The following is a 20526-nucleotide window of genomic DNA, read 5'->3' on the forward strand; positions in this document are numbered from 1 at the left end:
GATTTAAAATGACAACTTTTTCACAAAAAATTAATTTTTTTAACTTAAATTTTGAAAATGTTCCGGAAGGTCTGACACTTTTATATATATCTTAAATTAAAGCTATTGTAATATACTTTATTATGTAAAAAAAAAATTTCAGACTTTATTTTGTCTTCATGGTGAAAATGGCTACCAAATGCTATTATTGTGTGAAAAATCTCAATTTTATTTTTTAGATTTTTAACTTTATAATGCTATAACTTATTGAAAAGTGTATTGATCAATATAATTTTTTTATGGGAAATACTACTTTTTAATAATCCCTTTTTCATTCGACATACTTTATCTTAATCAGGATATTAATAATGAACTAGCAGTTTATGAAGCTTTTAAAATTAAACACTATCTAAAGATTTGCATCGAAGCGTTTTTTTTTTATAGTGATTTTAATCACTGTCAGATATCATTATACTTGATCCAACTATGCCACGTCACCACCACTGTGCCGCGACCCCCTGTGCTGGGTTTTTTTTTTATTCTAACTAGTATACAATTAATACTTACAAATTTTGATATCAAACTNCTGGGTTTTATTTTTTGAGTCTCCTGAAAATTACTGACTAGTATAAAACATCTATATGTCTTATATAAGAATACATGTTTAATACCCAACTTTATTTGATAATTACTTGATAATCAATGGTCACACGGAAATGATATTGCAACCAATGTATCTGGTATTTCTTACAAAATTATAAAAAAAGTAAAAATTATCTTGTCCACTTTTTTTGGATACCATATAATCTTTCTAGATCAGGGTTCATATTTTTCAGCAACACAACAATTTTTAAAATATTAAATTACTATTCTCCATATTGTATTAATAATGAATAAATACAATTCATGCAAATAATAATTACTTAGCTATTTTTGAGAAATAGGGATTACATTAATGAAATTTTTTGTCAAATATAATCAAGATGAATTGAAAAGATATACATTTATTTATGAGTGATTCTAATTATGTCAAAATTAATTTTAAAGGTTTTAGATTAGTCAAAATGAATTCTACAGAGTTTCTTATGAGCAAACAGTTACTGTATGTTAAACTTACTTTTTGTTTGGGCTATTTATTATAGTGCTAAGAATATCTAAGCGTTCATCACTGGAAGAAGGAGGAGGAACATAAATTTGTTTGTCAAATCTACCTGGTCTTAATAATGCTGCATCTATTTTATCAGGGCGATTGGTAGCAGCAACCACAATAACTCCTTGTCCAAGCTAAACAAAAATTTTACTTAAAAAATTTGAATGACAAATAATTAAATATTTTTTGTCTACTTCATTATTATTACTAATACCATCCATTTCAACTAAAAATGTTGATAGAACTCTGTCTTCAAAACCAGCAGATTCTTTGTGCTCAGTACGACAACTAACTAAAGCATCTAAATAAATAATATATTATATAAGAATGTTTTGACAAATTTAATAACTTTTGATCTAATATTGTAATATTAAGATAAAATGAGAGAAAATAGACTTGGATGGTTTAGTCTATTATGAGGAGAGAGGAATCGGAAGCTGTGAGAACAGTTATGGAAATGAATGTTGAAGGAATAAGAGGTAGAAGAAGACCAAACAAGATGTGGAGAGATGTTTTTGAATGAGATATGAGGACAGCTGATATGAGCGTAGATGATGTGGGAGATCATAGCAAATGGAAGTTTAAGATAAGGGTGGTCAAACCCAAGTAATTGGGATTACAGCAAGGAAGAAGAAGATTCGTCTTAAATTGTTATTGATCCATTAAAATTATTTAAAAGAGAAGGTATAAAATTATAATATTAATATTTTGAAATTAAAAAAAAGTAATAGATTATAAGTTATTAAATTTGTCAAAACTGGTAGACCATTCTATATATATGCATGGTGATTTTTTTATCATAGCCCACTCAATTACTTGCAGAATAAATATAATTTAAACCTTTTTTTTTTTTTGTTTCTTTAGTTACATATTTTTCTTAAATAATTAACTATTTAATACTTTTTAAGATCATCCCTTATGCCTTTTAAGGGTAAAAACTTTGTTTTTTAAATGGAAACATATATTTTGAATTTAAAAAATGTTTGGGTTTTTAATTTAATAGTAAATGACATTTAAATTTTTAATGTAACTTTATTAGTTTATTAGATATAAACATTTTAAGTTTCAAATTTTTGAGTTAATATACATGTATAATACCCAAGGAATAACAAATACAGGTAGCTAGTTGGTTTTTTATGATATCGCTATCACAATCACTGACTTTATTATCAATTATGACTATCAATAGATATATTTTCTGTATTGCCAGTTAGTATATTTATAAACTCACAACAATGTGCCTTATTACCAATGATAATAAATGCTATGTACCTGCAAATATTGACGTCTTAAAAAACTTTTAAAATTTTGTCTTAAATCTTAAAAAACAAAATTATATTTATTCTGCAAGTAATTAAGTGGGCTATGATAAAAAATATCACTCTTTATACAAGCACGTTTTAAAGTACTTCACTAAGATATTTAAATTTTACTAACCTATTTCATCTATAAATAGAATAGATGGAACATTAGACCTTGCTCGTTGAAATAGTTGAGATATGTTTGTTTCTGTAACACCTAAATAGAGAGAATATAATTCTGCAGCCATGACTGTAAGAACATTTAGGTCAGATGATGATGCGATAGCTCGTACAAGACTTGTTTTACCACATCCAGGAGGACCATAAAGTAATACACCTAAGAAAATTTTCTGATGTTACTAACTTCAGTTATTATATCAATGTTCAATATTAATTTATCATACAATGTAAATAAATAAAGAGTAAAAATATCAAATGTTAAAGTTATAAAAAAATGTTTTCAGGATAAATATAGTCACAATATAAAAAAAAATCAATAATAATGTATGCTTACAGGTGAAGCCATAACTATTCTAGATGCATTAAATATTATACAAGGTAATCGGTATATTTGTACTTATAAAAATCAAATAATTCTTTTCTGTGTCATTCAAATAAGAAAGGAGACAAGAAAATATTCCACCACATATAATTTGTGAGAAATTTTTAGAAAAAAAAAAAATGAGGGCTAAACATTTTTTTTAAAACTATTCCATTTTTTCATAATAAGGCATTGACAGCTCATGTCATATTTCTATAATTTACAAATACTTTAGTGTTAAGTTAAATTTTTTGACAGTATTGCAAGTGTCCATAGTTGATTTGATAAAATAAGTTATCTTTGAATTTTTAATATTAAGGTATTTGAACTTTAAATATTGTTCATGAATTACTCCTTCTGCTGATTTATCATAAAAATAATTCTTAAATACTACATTAGAAAATAAAAATTCTTCATTGAACTAATTTCAAAACATTCTTGTGCAGCAATTCAACTTTTAACCTTTGGGAGGAGTAACAGCAAAATATCTATATGATTCTGGATAAATTAATGGCCATTTTATACAGATATCAAATAGCGATTTAGCTTCTTTTAATCCTCCTAAATTTGTGTTTCTTATTGATTCTGACTTGGTAATAACTTGACCAATACCAGATTTCAATGATGAAGCAGGATATTTTGAAAGAAGTTTGATTGCATTTATTGATGACCCATTTTTTCTAATCATTAAAAATAATAAATTTTAGATTTTTATTGAAATGAACATTTAAAATAGTTTATAAAATATTTTTATTTGCATACAATTCTAAAATTATACTTGGATTATTTGAAAATTCTTTAGTTACAAGCTCTATGTCAGCAGCAGTATAGCCTGGAGTTAGTCTGGCTAATATGTATGAAATATTACTATCAATATCTATGTTCAAATTTTTAAAAAAACCAAAGAACATTTCAGATCTTTCACTTTCTGACGGAACACCAATATATATCTATATAAAATATAAAACATATTACAGAAAATAAATCAATTATTAAAAAAAAATATTTTACTTCATAAGAAAACCTTGATCCTTGTTTGAATGAAGGATCAATAAACTGTGGTAAACTAGTAGTAGATATAACTAAAATTCGAGGTTGATTTTGAATTGTTGCTAAACAATCTTGTAGTTGGGCACAAATTCGTTTAGCATTTGTATTTTTACCATTTAAAATACTTTCTGATTTTTCTAACATTATTATACAGACAGCTACAACATATATTTATAATAATATATGTATAATGTCATAAAAAAAAAGTAGTATTAATTTTACTTTTTTTATCTTGTTGGATCATAAGTTTAGCTTTCAAAAATAAATTCCGAATAGAAATTTCAGTGGAACCTGGGTCAGAATTAATAAAATCAGTAGATAAAAAATTTAAGAGTATACATTTTAATGATGCAGCAACATGTTGTACAAGTCTTGTTTTTCCACAACCAGATGGTCCAATAAGCATAATCTAAAAAAAAAAATCCTATTATATATTATGTAAGCAATACATAAATGGTAGTGAAATATACCTGATTACAAAAGAATGAACATTGATATAATTTTTTTGTTGTTTTTGCTACTTCTATGATATTTTTTAGACAACTTACTTGTGATGCAAGACCAAATACTGGTTCTACTTTTAAACCAATTTCTACCTGTTGAAACTGTAAGTATGACATTGTTTTAATTATTACTATATTAGTATCAGTTGTAATACGAGCAGCATTATTATTACAATCTGTTCTATGAATGAGAATGTAAACTATATTTAATGTTCGGTTTGATCCAAGTTTATTCAGGTTTACTATACAATGGTTATGTACTACAAATAACCGTAAACAATTCTTAATAACTTTTGTTAAACTTAAAGTGTCATTTGACCAATCATTCTGGTATTTTACATCACTGAAAATAACACTAACAAAGATACGTTTAGCATTACATACAGTAACTTTTTCAATACACTCAATAGGTATATCTAGTTTAACAACAGATGGATCTATATATTGATTAGGCATATGCTGTACAACACTCATCTCACATCGTGCAAAAGTATTAGTAAAATTAATCTGAGGTACATGTTTACACAATATTTTCAACTCTTCGTTTATTTTAATTAAAACATATTGGTTAAATGTTGTGGAACAAATAACATTTTCTGCTGCATACATATGTTGAATTGTTGCAACATGACTTTTATCCGGTATTTTAGATAAATAAATTGATGTCATTGTAATTCAATGTTCAAAAGAAAATTTAAGTGAAAATCATTTATTTCTTAAAAAAATATTTGCCACTTGTCAAAGAAAAAAAGTATATCACACAAAAAGCATGAATACATATAATAGTTTTAACCACAAAGTAATTCTAATTTTTTACTACATATTACATCATAATTTTAATAAATAGCATTAACTAATTATAAACTATTTCATTATTATTATAACTATTAATTATACCAAATAAGGGTAACGGAGCGAAACATAGTCATGTGCATAGCCATGTGCGTTCTTTTTTAATTGATAACAACTAGGGTTACAAACTTTAAGAGATAACATTTTCAGTTAAATAATAATAACACAGTGTGTATTTTATACGAAATCGCTAATTGCCTTAGAATGACAAGGTTTATAGAAAATAATCTAAATATTTATAGCTGAGTTATTGTTGAATCAGAGCTTTTATGGCATAGTTAGGTTTAAATTTCACCAAATTGCAAGTCGTATTAGACTTTTCGTATAGTTTGTAAAATTAATCCAAGAGGAAAAATATTAAAAATCCGTCATGGATGTAATGTAAGTGCTTTCTAAATTAAATATTGGAATTTTTGATTATATAGTTTATATTTATACTTATATATAAATTGATCAATCTATTAAGGGTTTAACAATATTATTTTAAATATGGATAAAGATTCTATAAATATAAATTTATATTTTTTGTGCTGTAGTTGCAATTATTATTTCCCTACATTCCAATTTACCATGAATTGTACATAATGTCTTACTTCATTTTGATGATAGATACTGTTATAGTTAGGAAAAAAATTATATCCTATTATCAAAAATTTAATATATTAGCTTTTTTTATTAGAAATAATGATATAGTAATTTTTAAACTTATGAAATTATTAATTTTTACATAATTATTTGATGAAATTATGAATTTTTGAGATTACTAGTGTAGAAAAATTATACATTGTAATCTATATATTATATTTTGAAACTTAGAAATTTTTAACAATTTGCATGTTTGTTGAGTTAAATATTATTTTAATCATTTATTCTTTTTTTTCTGAATTATTCTAAATACCAAAAAGTATAAAGATCTAAAAAATTGTTTAAGTATTTTCCATATTTCCTGATCAAAAATTCTTTTGTTTTATATAAAAACTGGTTCAACCACTTTGTGCATTATTTTAATCTTTTCTACAGTATAAGATTTTTACAGGTTTAAATCTACTCTTATATGAAAGGAAAATGTATTAATTAATATTATATTTGTTTTTTATGATAATAGTTTTCAAAATTGTGTAAAAATTACATTATGTGTTGGAATTAGTTCAAGTTTTACTGCTGTATTGTACAAGTATTTTTATAAAGAAGAAATTAAAGTAGTATTTTTTTATGGTAACTCGGTTAATATTAATCATACATTTGATATCAATTCAATTAATGTACAGAATTGTGATTGTTCCAATTGTAAATTAAATATAATATTAGGATGGATCAACAGTGCCAAATACACATTGGATATTTGTATGTGTATTCTGACTAACGAAACAATTTCAAAGGCAATAATTAATGCTCATAAAAGAGGTATATGTATTAGAATTATAGTTGATGAAGACACTTTAAAGACAACTTGGGAAATGGGAAGAGAAGGAATTGCTAAAAAAGTTAAAAGCAAAATTTACTCTGAAAGTATAATGCACCACAAATTTACTATAGTTGATGACAAAAAAGTTATTCTTGGATCTCTTAATTGGACCAAAATGGGAACTCGAAAAAATTGGGAAAATACATTTATTACAAATAATCGAGATATCATTGCTGAATACAAGAAAGAGTTCTTAAAATTATGGAATGGCAATATATAAACAATTGCTTGATTTGATAAACATTTTGTTGTGGTATTATTATTAAAAAAAATGAGTATATTTTAAAAAGATGTTTTTTATTAATATAAAGGTTAGGGTCAATCTATGTCAAATCATCCAGACATGGTTGTACAACCTCTTCTTCCAAATACTTGGAGTCAGCCACTCTTATCCTATACTTCTACTTACCAGAATCTCCCATATCATTTACGCATACATCAGCTATCCTCAAATCGCATTCAATAGCATCCCTCTATTTCTTGTTTGGTCTTCTTCTACCTCTTATTCCTTCAACATTCATTTCCATAACTGTTTTCACAGCTTCCGATTCCTCTCTCCTCATAATATGACTAAACCATCCAAGTCTATTTTCTCTCATCTTATCCACGATTGACGCTACACCTATACTCTTCTATGTTCGTTCATTATCCTATCTTCTCTTGTCACTTCACTCATCCATCTAAGCATTCTCATCTCTGTTACACTCATTATCTGCTCTATTCTCTTGTCAACCGCACAACCTTTAGAACCATACATCATAGCTGATCCTACTATAGTCTTATAGGACTTACTCTTCAGTCTCATTGAAATTTTCTTATCGCATAACACCAGACTCATCTCTCCACTTCACCCACCCATACATGATCCTATGTCTTACACCCTCTTCAAAACCACCATTCTTTAAACTCAACTAATATTAAATACTGAAATTTTCTACCTCGTAACTCAGATTAAGAGAGATATTCTCAAATTATTGAGGATATCAGATTTTCATGTTTATATGTTTTAATCTCAATATTATATTGGGATCAATATTGAATAATATTAAAATAATTTTTTTTTTTTGGTTATCCCTTATTGACTTTTTTAACTGTGTGAAAACTTAGAGCTGTTTTTATTTTTTCCAAAGGTGACATACATATTTTAGAAGTATATTTATTAAATAATAATCTATTTAAGAAATAACTGGCTAAATGTATTATTTTTATCGTTTAAACATTTCGCGCCCTTACTCGTAGATACTAAATCGTTAATAACTTATAAAATATTAGTCTAAAATTTGTTATCGATCAGTCATTTCCTTAACTGTATCATTATCTAATAAATAAGCTTGTTAATTTTTGTCTTTTGAAAAATTAAAGTTGACGCGTTTAAAAGGTATAAATCAAAACCAAATAAAAAAAAACCCACACAGGGGGGTCGCAGCACAGTGGTGCCGTGATATAGTTGGATCAAGTATAATGATATCTGAAAGTGATTAAAATCACCATAAAAAAAACGGTAGCACAGTGGGGTCGAGGCACAGTGTGGACGAGGCATAGATGGGACAAGTATAGATNAACGCTTCGATGCAAATCTTTAGATAGAGTTTAATTTTAAAAAATTGATGTATTATTCCAAAAGCTACATGATCTACTAGTTCCTTATTAATATCTTGATTAAGATAAAGTATGTCGAATGAAAAGGGATTATTAAAAAATATTACACTTTTCAATAAGTTATAGCATTATAAAGTTAAAAATAAAATCGAGATTTTTCACACAAAAATAGCATTTGGTAGCCATTTTCACCATGACAACAAGTTCAGAGGTCAAATATTTTTTTTTCAAATTAAAGTATATTACATAAGCTTCAATTAAAGATATATATAAAAGTGTCAGACCTCCCGGAACACTATCAAAAGTTAAGTTGAAAAAGTTCTACTTTCTATATGCATTTTTTTGATTTGAAGCCCCCCGTATATATGGAAATAGTCTGATTTAAAAAAAAAGTATGTCGAATGAAAGATGTATATAAATACTACTTCTCATGAAAAAATTGTATCGATCCATACATTTTTAAAAAAGTTATAGCATTTAAAAGTAAAAAATGTAAATTATAAAATCCAGAATTTTCATACAAAAATAGCATTCGGTACCCATTTTCACCGTGAAGACAAAATAAAGTCCGAAATTTGTTTTTTCAAATTAAAGTATATTACATTAGCTTTAATTTAAGATATATATAAAAGTGTCAGACCTTATAAAATTTAAAATATAAAATTTATCATATAAAATTTATATGATAAAGGGTTTTTAAGAAATAAAAAAAATGTTCATTAAATTAATTAAAATAACTCAAAAGCCACAAAAAATTACTGAAAAGTCGCGGATACGTATTTCGGAAACAATGTTACCATTATAAACGCTAAACATATACTGACTCGGTAGAAGATATAAAATTAAAATTCCAAAAAAAATTCTACTATGGAAAAATGATTGGTGATTACCTTTCTATTTTTGCAATGTTTTACCTGTTTAAGATTATTTTTTAATACAATTTTTGATGATGGAGTAAAATTATATTAAGTATCATTCATTTTTCTATTTTCTATTGTAGGCCAATATTTTTGTTATTTTAGTTACACATTTTTTAATTTAATAAAATACAATAAAAATATTGTTTATAGTAAAAAATTATAATTTTTTATTACATGCAAAAATTACCAATTAAAAAATATAATATAAATAAAAATGGTGTTATAGTTTTAAGTACACGATCTTCAAAGATCTTTTTCTTTATACAATTTTGTACATAAATTAATATAATTGACTTATTTTTTACAAAGAAAAAGATAAAAATTTAGATCACAAGCAGAGGGTACAAGTAAATGAATTCCACACTTGGTGCGACATTCTAATAAATTATTCTGCATTCAATATAATTTCTTAATTAAAATAATTTCTAAATTTGCATAATATCTAGTAAATAACAGTATTTTATGTTAAAACAAAAAAATCATATAAATAATGATTTATACTATAAAACAAAGCAATTACAATTAAATTAATTAAATGAGTATTTTACAAAATTTTAATACTGTAAGAAATGTTATTTTTATATAATTTTAGAATACATTAATAGGCTAGCCTAATTCATCTGTAGTACGCCATATTATTTATGGTAACAGGATTTAATATATTGGACAAAATCAGTCATCAAGTAAAATTATTTATTTTTTAGTAAAGTATAAAAAAATAAAATAAAAGAGACCAGGTAGACTTTATGTTAATTTTATAATTAAGATAAAATACTAAACATGCAAAAATTAATATTTGTAAAATCATAAGCACATGCCCGGATAATAAGAAGGAAATAATAATAATTGTTGACTAGACATTTTTTACAAACAGAATTTTTTTAGGGGTTTCGTCAAGTTTCTACTTTAATAGAACTTGATGCTGCCAAAGAATCCATTGCGCTTGGAATTTGTAAATTTTCAGTGGCCTAAAAGCAAATTAAAAAAAATAATTAAAAATAATCAATAAATTAATATATATTTAAGACATTCTTACCTCTATGAGATGATCAAGACCAAATAAAAAACCTTCTTCATGATTGCCAGGCACCCAAGGCTGTCTGTGTGTAAGAACAACATTTTCAGGTACATGTCGAGTTTTTGCAAAGTCTATAAGCCAGGCCCCAACTTTAGTGTCATCATAAATAATTAGAATACTGCTACCCACAATCTTAAAAAAAAAAAAATTAATATTATACTTAAAAAAATAAAAATAAATATATTTTTTAAATTTACTTCATGAGTTTTGAAATACTGAGAACGATCTAACTTGCTCCTTATTTCATTCAGTCTAGCAACCAATCGATGCCTTATGTCCGGTCGGTCGCCTAGGAACAATGCTAATGTATTATTTACTTCTTCATTACTTTTAACAGTTTTTAAATCAGTGACAGGAGGAGATCCACGAAACTATAACGATAATTATTATTATTAACATACATTAAATCTTTAAAAAATCTATATAAAAAGTGAATAATTTTTTTTAATAGGCAATTAATGTCTAAATAATAATTACCTTCATAGCTTCTATCCTAAATCCATGACTGCAGGTAGAACTCTGTTCTTCTCTAAACTGCATGTATCGTAATTTAGTGACAGCTTGAAGTTCACGTTCTTCTGAATTAGGCGCTTCTGGATCAACAGCAATCATCTGTGAAAATATGAGAACTTATTAATTATTTATAGAATAAAATATATTTTACTTAACATCAACTTTGTAGTTAACTACACACCTTGAGGTATAAATCTTTACGAGCAGTTGTATTCTGAACCTCAGACTCTAAAAATGTGCGTGTGCCCATTTTGATATCCATAACGTTTGGATCTCTAAAACCGTACAGTAAGTCTTGCATCTCAATGAATGTTTGACCATTATACTCGACTTCTCTATAGTATTTAGGTACAATATCTTGGAGACTAGGTTCTTTGGATAGTGCTTCGTATACATCCCGTTCAGTGCCACCATTACATTTTTTCCAGATAGTACCTAAACCAGCTGGCGCAAAACAGTCTGGATGGCCAGACAATTGGAACCAAGATTGCTGTTGGGGAGCACTTGCCCTGCATGTTCCAGTTGATTGTGTAGGAGACACTGTGGTTTCTCGATACTTAACCCGAGTTTCTGTTTCTCCGTATATATTAGTGGTCGTGTTGTTTCGGAGTAGCACATCGCTAGCTGGTGCGCTTAATTCTAAAGCGTTCTAAAAAACAACTATATTTAATTACACACGTTAAGCTACAGTGTTAATGTTTTTAAGACTTACCAGTGCTAGAAATTTCAGAAGAGAATTTTCTTTTTTGTGATTTTTTTTTGAAGATGGTACAGCATTGCATTGATTACTTTTCCATTCGCTTTCGGTTTGCTGCAATCAAAATAAATTCATTGAATTATGTTTTCACTAACTACCGTAAAAATGTAAACACATTTGATTGATACCGAAAATTTATTTTAAATCATTAAAAAATATTTTTGCGATTTATAACTACGCTTTTTTCGAGGGGCCCTATAGCAAAATTTAAATTATATATAATCATGTACAGGAAAAGTAAACAGCGTTTTAGTAATTACATTTTCTATGTATGTTTAATATGGGTTGCCTATAGGAATAATATATATTTTTATAATCCAAAACTCATTAACGAGTATGTTAACTTAATAAAGGCGTTAGTCTAAAAACCGGTTGGGATTATATAATGTATGTACATAAGGCGGAAAATTATAATAATTTTTAAAACAAACTGGAATTATACAGTATCCGCTTGGCGCCTGTGTCCAAAGAAAAAGTAATAAATTAATACGAAAGAATTTTATGATCTAAAAGAATTTTTAAATAATCGAAAGAAAAAATAATAATACTTTATGAAATATAAATAATCCATTCATTAAATGTTTGACCAACGACATCAAATCCAACCAAATACACTAACTTCGTGATGATCCAAAAGCTTGATTCATTCAAACGTTTTATTTTTTACGCATTTTCATAACGAGAATTTCAAACGTTTTCCAAAATTGCATCAGTGAAATTTCGAATTCGCGACAAGAATAAAAAACCGTCCTAAAATAATATCGTCAAGTATAAAAAGTTTAATTTTAAACATTTCAATTGGTGAACAAGGCGTGAAGTCATGGCTCATTAAGTTTAAAATCAATAAGAATGTGCGTACACGTTTCCTGTGATTGTATGCGATTCTCATATTGTATTCTAAATATAATAATACTATCATCAGATATTTGATCATAACACACATTCGCACATTATAAGGAAATGTTATTAATATGCCGTTGGCGTTTGCTGCGTGTTTACTATGGTTTGGATCTTTGACTATTTCTCAGATATTTCATACTTGCTCGCCGAGTGACGATTTTTTCTCTACATTACTTTGCCATGTTTACTATTGTTATTAACAAGAGATACGCATTGCCGGTTTACGACATAGTTGTACGTTTTAGTGAGCTAAAACAGAATCAAGGTCAACACAGACGGGTAAAAGATTAGAATGATAATTTAAATATAATTATAAAAAAGACGAGTAATATAATCCAAAGGATTTTGCTAAAATTGTAAAACAAAAACAGATCACAATAAATAAAAATGTTTGTTATCATAATTGTACATAGTACACCATTAATTAAACACGAAGTTAAGACTAAATATGTATCAATGAACTAAAACCTTACATGATAATAAAATAACTACAGTCGATCACGCGAACGCTTAGAACACGTGTAAAATAGTTCATTATACATCAATACCCATACATTGTACTATTTTTAATACTTCAGTGAAAACGTCTTTTATGCAAATTATAACGCTTGTAAATCAGACGAGCTTTCTCAACGACATTTGCTAGAATTCACAAAATACTATAAGTGATAAAAAATGTACAGTCACAGTTTAAATTAATAAGCGTAACAACATTATAATACGAAAAATCTAGGTTAATAATAAGACCAGTTGGAAATGTCAGTCTACACTAAACCAAAACTATGTCAAAACATTAGTATAATAATAACAACTAGTCGAGCAAAATATTGTGTGGACTTTGATAAGTTTTCCTAAAAATCTTGTTGTGACTATATTAATTACTCGTTTCCCAACAACGCACTATAAAAACAGAGTGCGAGTTCTAAATTTAGAATTTAACTTAATTCCGCTATAAAACAAAGTACCAATTGTGATAGCAAATTTGTTTGGAGGATATCAGTAAATACATTAATTATATTTAAAGTGATTTTTCGTTTTTCTTTACTTAACAAATGTTAAACATTCAATAATGTTAGATCAGCAGAAATCACCATAATTTTATGCTATTAGACTAATGTTTTAATTATTTGTTGAAAACATTTATACAGATTAATAATGATTTCTTATCATTAAGAAATAAACTAGGCATTGATTCTTGTTATTTTTATAGCAGTAATTCACAAACCAAACTCTAATGCCACTAAATAGAGGATTATATAAATAAATACTGATTTTCAATAATAAATGATAAGTATGGAGCAAATGTACAATATGGCTCTAACAATTAAAATCCTAGGCAGAAATGAATGGTGTCTATACTTTTTTTTTTTTTTTATGTAATTACCATAAATTAAATCTAAGTTTTTTTTTGTACTAAAATGAAATTTATTACATAATAATTGTAAGTGTAAAAAAAAAAATACATTTATGTAATGTTAATTACTTATCGAAAAGTTATACGAATTGGTGTTGTGAAATTTAAAGAGCATCGCGAGCAATTTAAACCGAATCAAAAGAGTCAAATGTCAACAACCGCCTAATATATAAGTAATATTTTGTAATCCATTACACAACTAAGGTCAGAATCACATAACAAAAACAATATCCAAAACATTCAAATTATAGATGTAAAAGTAGTTCGTTAAATTCATTCTAAAAATAAACATCCGAGTTTTAATTCGTATGTTGAATGACCTAACAGGTAATAAGTGCAAAAAGGTTTAATATAACTCGCCATTCGATAACCCAAACTACAGTAGTTTACATACATTTTAATGATACTAGTAAACATGCACAATTTTCAATTGAATAGTTTTAACTTTATCATTTTTAACGCTTGAAAAACATCTCAGTAGTGAATAATAGTAATCATATTAACACTGTCTAATTGTAAAACTACACAATTAAATCGATCTAACGCCTATTCGGCATCTTATAAAATGAATTCATGCAAAATGATAAAACATTTTCAAATTTAATCGAAATACAATCTTATAGTTCAATAACATTTTTTACTATCCTTCGTAAGTCGACCGTCTTACTTTTGCTCGTTTAGAGTAAGAAACAGTCAATGTGTAAAATTTTACTGTTGCTTACTATTACTCGGCCACTGTGTTCTCTTCTATTTAATTTATTTTGCTTCATTACTTTCAAATGGTAGAAACTGACTATTCATAATTTTATCGAATCACACTGTTTCCTTGCGTACATTTTCAAAACTTATAAGCGAGACAAGAAGTTACCATTTGTAAATATATTTCCTTGTCTTACAAATTTTTAAAAGAAACAATATTTTCACTAAATAAACAAGTGTTACCTTTTTAAATATTAACGAATAATAATTGACGTAATAACTAGACACGTGTAAAAACACGGATTTGTTATTTCCAAATTCTTTACTACAGATGCACACAAAAGAAGTACATCAATAAAAAACACACTTCAATGAAGTGTCAATAGAAAAAATGAAAAATTTGAAAATAATTTTACTAAGATAATTTGTTGTGATAAACATATGTTGTAAGAACATCTTAGTAAAATCACATTTGTGATTTGTGATTACAACATCATTTGTGTCGCTGGATATTAAAACAGTTAACTATGGGTAAATTTTATCAAATAGTTTTTTCTTAGATCATTTCATTTGAATTTTTATGATATCTACTATATGAAGATATAGCAACGGATATAAAAGAAACAGCATGTCTAGTGCTGACACAAGAGGAAGAGAAATAAAACACTTCAATGAGAAATTAGCAGGCTCTTGACCCGGTGTAACAGCGTGCAAACATACTTTCTCTTGGTTCAACCTCGCACTCTACAAGACTATGCACTAGTCCATCAAGTATCAACTGGAATATTGTTTTCATATTCACCGCTAAAAATAAAAACTTGTTTGCTGATAGAATAGATGAAAAGGTAAAAAAAAATTCGCTTTCTGTTCCATTAAGTGGTAAGCATGCAACGGGTATTTCAAACGTCATCATTGTTGAGAACAGTTCGTTGACATGATTCTCAACCACACAATTATTGTGACGTTTAATGCAATACACTCCGTTTATTTGAGCAAGTTAACGAACGTTTAGAATTATATGAATCACGTTAATATTAATATTTTGATTCCAAAAACTAAATATAAACATTGAAGTTGGAAATAACGAGGAGCAGAGGACAAATATATCTATTTTGCAGGTAAATGTAATGAGTTATAGATTGTAACGGTTCTTTTCCATAATAATAAAAAATTGATTGCAACGTGAAAATCGACAAGGCCGAAGTCATTACATAATTTTACCGTATGGTACCTCGTGTGCTTGCACATTTAATCAAACACTTGAATCGACTTTATACAAATAAACATAATAATAATGTAACAGTGTGTCAATCGATCAAATGAAGTAAGGACAAATGCTGACAAATGTTTTACCTGAGGCAACATAAAAAAATGTTGATATTGATACATCGCGAAAAACATAGAAACTCGATTTACACCTGAACATATACATATTGATAAACAACTGATCGCTCAGAACATTTTTTTATGTATATTCTTGATTGACATAACAATCGAACAAAATAATATTTAACACAGTATTTAATTTGAGTTTAATTACATAATGTCAGTAAACACATTATAATAATTAATATAGCAGTTTAATATGACACTTACTGTACTAAATTATAAAAATTACACCTTTTAAAACCTTGTCAGATTAAATTGACAGGAAATTTATTATTTAAGGTATATCTGAGCCTAGGTTATGTATTTAAAAAGTCCTTGACACGATAAAAACCTAAGATATATATCAATAAAAAAACGGGTTTCTAGCGTATCTATAGCATGAAAACGCATAATGCATTAATCCCAGTAATATTAAAGAACAACTAAACGCCATGCTTACTGAAGAAATTTGTTTCAATAATATTATAAGAATACATCAATAGTCCTTCAAATACATAATTGGACTCGGATTAGTTAAACGGGCTTCTAATTGTTTTATAAATACTGTCAAAGTGGTGGAATAACAAGGGATGAACAAATTACCTGTACGTTTATTCAATTACAAATAACATTTTAATCATCTGTTTAATTGCTCTAGGATTACTAAATTGAAAATTACCTACGGGATTCAACTAAAATCACAGGACAGTTAAAGAAATTTATGTTGATACGAAGAAATGCATTTAAGGAAAAAACAGAAAACTAATTTTAACGAATTAACTCAAAAGCGTATTAATTGTTTTTTAATATCAACAATTATATAGGCAATTATAGGATAAGAACTGCACAAAAGTAATAGCCGATTATGCATCATCGAGGGCTTTAACTTGGAGTAATTAATATAAACAATCCAACTTATTAAATTGTTCAATGCATCTCAGAAGAAATCAAGGAGCTTAGCTTGAGATCAGCTGCCTTATTAACGAAAATACGACCCGTTCAAGGATATTTTCTGACGACAATATAGGTTTACAATTGACTTTGATTATTTTATTAACAATTAAAAAAAAGCATTCACAAGGTCCGCTCGAAACCCGTCAGTTGTAAATCGTGTACGCTTCCTGTGAACGTCACTATATGGACATTGTGCGGTTTGGTTTCGAGGACTTAGACATTTTTTTCTCACAATGTAGAATCGATGTATGTTAGTAAAAAAAAAAAACACACACAGTGAAGAAGCTACACTGTTAGCGGTTTTAAATAGTGTGAACATACAATTTAATCGTCAGTATACCGATTACAAATTATTTATTCTGAGGCGACTTATGACGCAAATAGTAATGAGGAATTTAGAAGAATAAATAAAAATATAATAATCTGGCGCTTCTTGAAATATATACGTGCTGTTTTGCGATAATACACAAAAGATTATTCAAAATTATTTTGCAGTAAAAATTTTAACAGCAGTTCATATCTCTAGGTTGAAAAAATCGTGTAAGAAAAACGCTCGAATGTTTTATAATAAAAAAGAACACTAATTCTTATAGTACTGTTTTCTCAGCATAGGTTTAAATATTATTTGACAGTTCAATAAACCTAATGTGATTGTGAGGCTTCAAACATAACATAACCTAACCCAGGGACGACCTGGTCCACTATGCAACTGCCAGAAATGTTATGATTTCCCAGGCTGAATTTTCTCTCCAGGTCATCCCTGACCTAACCCAACAACACATTTTAAGATTTTTAATTAAAAAATATAAATAGGTCAGTGAACGACTCAATCGATGCTCTTAATAGCTAACAAACCGATACAACAGTTCTTATTAGTATTATTTTCTATAATGAATATTATCTCCACCATATAAAAAAATGACTATTATCATCTAAGTAATCGAAAACTGTAGTTATTTTTATAAGCGTTAAAGTTCTTATACATTATAAGAATATTAAATATTTCTGTTAATTTGTTTCGATAATAAAAATCAAAATTTTTAACGAAAATTAGAATTCAAGAACGGGCATAAATATATGCTTATAATTACACTATAGTATGATACACTATTGACCTCGAATTTTGGTGATCATACATTTAAATAAATTACTGATACTTTGTTTTTTACAATGACAATAATTACTTGTGTAGACACATGGTAAGGTGGCATCTATTATTTACTACACTAAGTAAACCGTTTTGGTTTGCTTATTGTAGTAAGTAATAACTGAATTGTTATTCCTGAAATCTAAATTTGTACGTGTCGTAAAATTGTGTGAATGGTAATAATATTTATTTTTCAAAAAAAAAAAACAGGTGTTTGCAACGCGCAATTTAGTTAAAAACTTAAAACCTAAGCAAACTTCTTAAACATAATGACGTTCCATTGAACATAGTTTAATTATCTTATTTTTAGGAAATAAGTAGAATAAAAAAATAAATCGTCATATTACTCCCTTCTAATGCAACTAAATGACAAAATTGTCATTTTTAACATCATCAAAAAACTATTAATTATAATCAGAATGCCATTATCAGTCATCGGATGCATTATTATATTACTTTTTAAGCAATAGCGTTAATTCGAAGATAGATTAGACAGTTATTAAGATAGTTTTGAAGATTGTTGTATGTTTTAAAATACAAAAAGTATGATTAACTTGCACGAATCAAATTTTAATTATAAACAAAAGCTGAGGGTTAACAGCCGGAAGTTCACACAGCAATCTGACCGGATACGTTTAAAGAAAACAACCGGAATTTAATACGGTTTAAATCGGTCGTTAAATTCCGGTAGCGGAGGCGGTACTTGATTAAGAACATGTTAATTTGAATTATTTTATTTTATTTGAATACATATATATATATACACACACAGTAGTTCCTGGATATAAATAATTTGGTAGACTGCCACAAATTAAAGTAAGAACGTTCACATTGAAAATTTTTTTACAACTATTAATAAATTAAATTCAAGTGTTTAAGTCCATAAAAACTTTTCTATGTAAATCTATCGAACAGTATATTATAGTATTATTATATCGAGAAAATACCGGAAACTTTGTTTTTATTTACTAGACAAATGACGTATTAAAGTTCAGAAAATATAATAAAAAGTAGCCGAACTGTCAAGAACGTGGCAGCATCATTAAGCATTACCAAGGCTAAGTTGATTATAATATGGAATACATATCACTCACGGGGGTTTGGTCTATAATCGGTTAAGCTATCCGAACTCCGGTGACATTTACCACACCTAATCCGAGTTGTCTAGATTAATTTTTGGCAGTTTTTACGTACCTTGGAATTGGTGACTGGACTAGCAGCATTACACGTACAAAAACGTAGAAAACGATATTTTACCATCGAATGACCGCGCGAGCACTTAAAAAATCAAAATGTTGAGGATGTTTCGGAAAACGTAATTGTTAGTCAACATAACTGTAAGTTCAACCGCATAGATTTTTATGTCGGGCCCATTTATAAATATAGAACGAGTTGTAAATAATACACCGGTTTCCCGTGGGTACTATGGATATCAAAGCAACAACAAGCACCGCCCTTGACGAACACCGCGGTGGCGATAACGTTAAATTCGGATTGTTATCAACAATGATTGTTATTAGTATTTTTAGGTAACAATATTATGATTATTACAATTGATAATAGCACTCACTTTGCCGGACAGTAGCTTTTCGAATTGTTCGATGGCTTTGGCGACGGTGAACGAGTCGAAAAACGACTGTTGTCTGGTCGCCGAGCACACGGTCAAGTCACTCATTCTCATATTCGAAACGGCAGCGCACAATAACAATTATAAAACAACAAAACTAAAAAGCGTCAAGTGTTAAAAATTGTTCGTACATTTAACAACGGTATTGTATCGGTAAATAACAAATGTCGGACGCGATCCGTGTCGTGTTGTGTGCGAGGCGCGTACGCGAATGGAAACTCAAGTATACCTCGTACGGCAGGAGGCCAAAGCGGACGGTATTGTTGCCGTCATGTGCGCCGTTACGAGCTGGTAAACCTGAGGGGGAACCGGCGACCAAGAGAGGACCCCCACCGCGTATGTGTTTGTCTATTTTTAGGTCAACAGCCACCGATTATAAAAATTAATAGAAATATTATTCGGTCATGGATGGATTACAATTTTTTTAATCCCGTAAACTCTAATTGATATGCCACGTTATAGACACGTGAACGAGTTTGATAACAAATTCATAATACAATTTTTTAAAAATACTTTTTTATCATTCAGACCAGAGAAGACTGAAAATCCGGGAGAAAACGTCGGACGTGAAAGCACAGTTATTGCATTGTGGACCATTATTGTCGATATAATTTTACTAGAGTGGTAGTCACAAAATGTAAAATGGCAAAAACCTATAAACTATAATATAGTTTTTTTGTTAGAGTCGATCAAAATCACCAAAAACAAT

The 20526-nt window shown here is 27.9% G+C and overlaps 3 protein-coding genes across 13 annotated transcripts in view; 1 reads left to right on the top strand and 2 right to left on the bottom strand.

Annotated features, from left to right (window-relative positions):
* LOC126903355 (ribosome biogenesis protein SPATA5L1-like) overlaps positions 1-5412 on the bottom strand; it is an 8549-nt gene extending 3137 nt beyond the window's left edge. For 3 of the 4 annotated variants that reach the window (XR_007703472.1, XR_007703473.1, XM_050681507.1), the window contains exons 1-8: positions 4492-5411; positions 4244-4430; positions 3983-4179; positions 3734-3921; positions 3434-3651; positions 2567-2767; positions 1324-1430; positions 1097-1263 (exon numbers count right to left, since the gene is read on the bottom strand). Coding sequence is in view for 2 of the 4 variants with exons in the window: in XM_050681507.1 (XP_050537464.1) it covers positions 1097-1263; positions 1324-1430; positions 2567-2767; positions 3434-3651; positions 3734-3921; positions 3983-4179; positions 4244-4430; positions 4492-5193 (1967 nt within the window). In the remaining 2 variants the exon portion in view is untranslated. Of the gene's footprint in view, positions 1-1096; positions 1264-1323; positions 1431-2566; positions 2768-3433; positions 3652-3733; positions 3922-3982; positions 4180-4243; positions 4431-4491 lie in introns of all 4 variants that reach the window. The other variant, XM_050681508.1, reaches the window with a different exon arrangement.
* A 91-nt stretch (positions 5413-5503) lies between these two features.
* Positions 5504-7144, top strand: LOC126903359 (mitochondrial cardiolipin hydrolase-like). The gene is made up of 2 exons (XM_050681516.1): positions 5504-5757; positions 6482-7144. Exons 1-2 carry the CDS (start codon positions 5747-5749, stop codon positions 7059-7061), a joined length of 591 nt encoding a protein of 196 aa, XP_050537473.1. The 5' UTR covers positions 5504-5746; the 3' UTR covers positions 7062-7144.
* Positions 7145-9498: 2354 nt separating this feature from the next.
* LOC126902243 (inositol-trisphosphate 3-kinase homolog) overlaps positions 9499-20526 on the bottom strand; it is a 57642-nt gene continuing 46614 nt past the window's right edge. For 5 of the 8 annotated variants that reach the window (XM_050679303.1, XM_050679302.1, XM_050679307.1 and 2 more), the window contains 6 exons: positions 11664-11762; positions 11133-11600; positions 10916-11050; positions 10636-10809; positions 10397-10570; positions 9499-10328 (listed from right to left, as the gene is read on the bottom strand). In XM_050679303.1, coding sequence (XP_050535260.1) covers positions 10254-10328; positions 10397-10570; positions 10636-10809; positions 10916-11050; positions 11133-11600; positions 11664-11762 — 1125 coding nt within the window. In that variant the 3' untranslated portion in view covers positions 9499-10253. Of the gene's footprint in view, positions 10329-10396; positions 10571-10635; positions 10810-10915; positions 11051-11132; positions 11601-11663; positions 11763-12256; positions 12437-19384; positions 19725-19760; positions 20055-20526 lie in introns of those variants that run through there. The other 3 variants (XM_050679305.1, XM_050679306.1, XM_050679308.1) reach the window with 3 other exon arrangements.

The sequence above is a fragment of the Daktulosphaira vitifoliae genome, unplaced genomic scaffold, assembly GCF_025091365.1.
Source record: "Daktulosphaira vitifoliae isolate Bord-2020 unplaced genomic scaffold, ASM2509136v1 Scaffold_3, whole genome shotgun sequence".
In the NCBI taxonomy this organism is placed as follows: Eukaryota; Metazoa; Arthropoda; class Insecta; order Hemiptera; family Phylloxeridae; genus Daktulosphaira; species Daktulosphaira vitifoliae.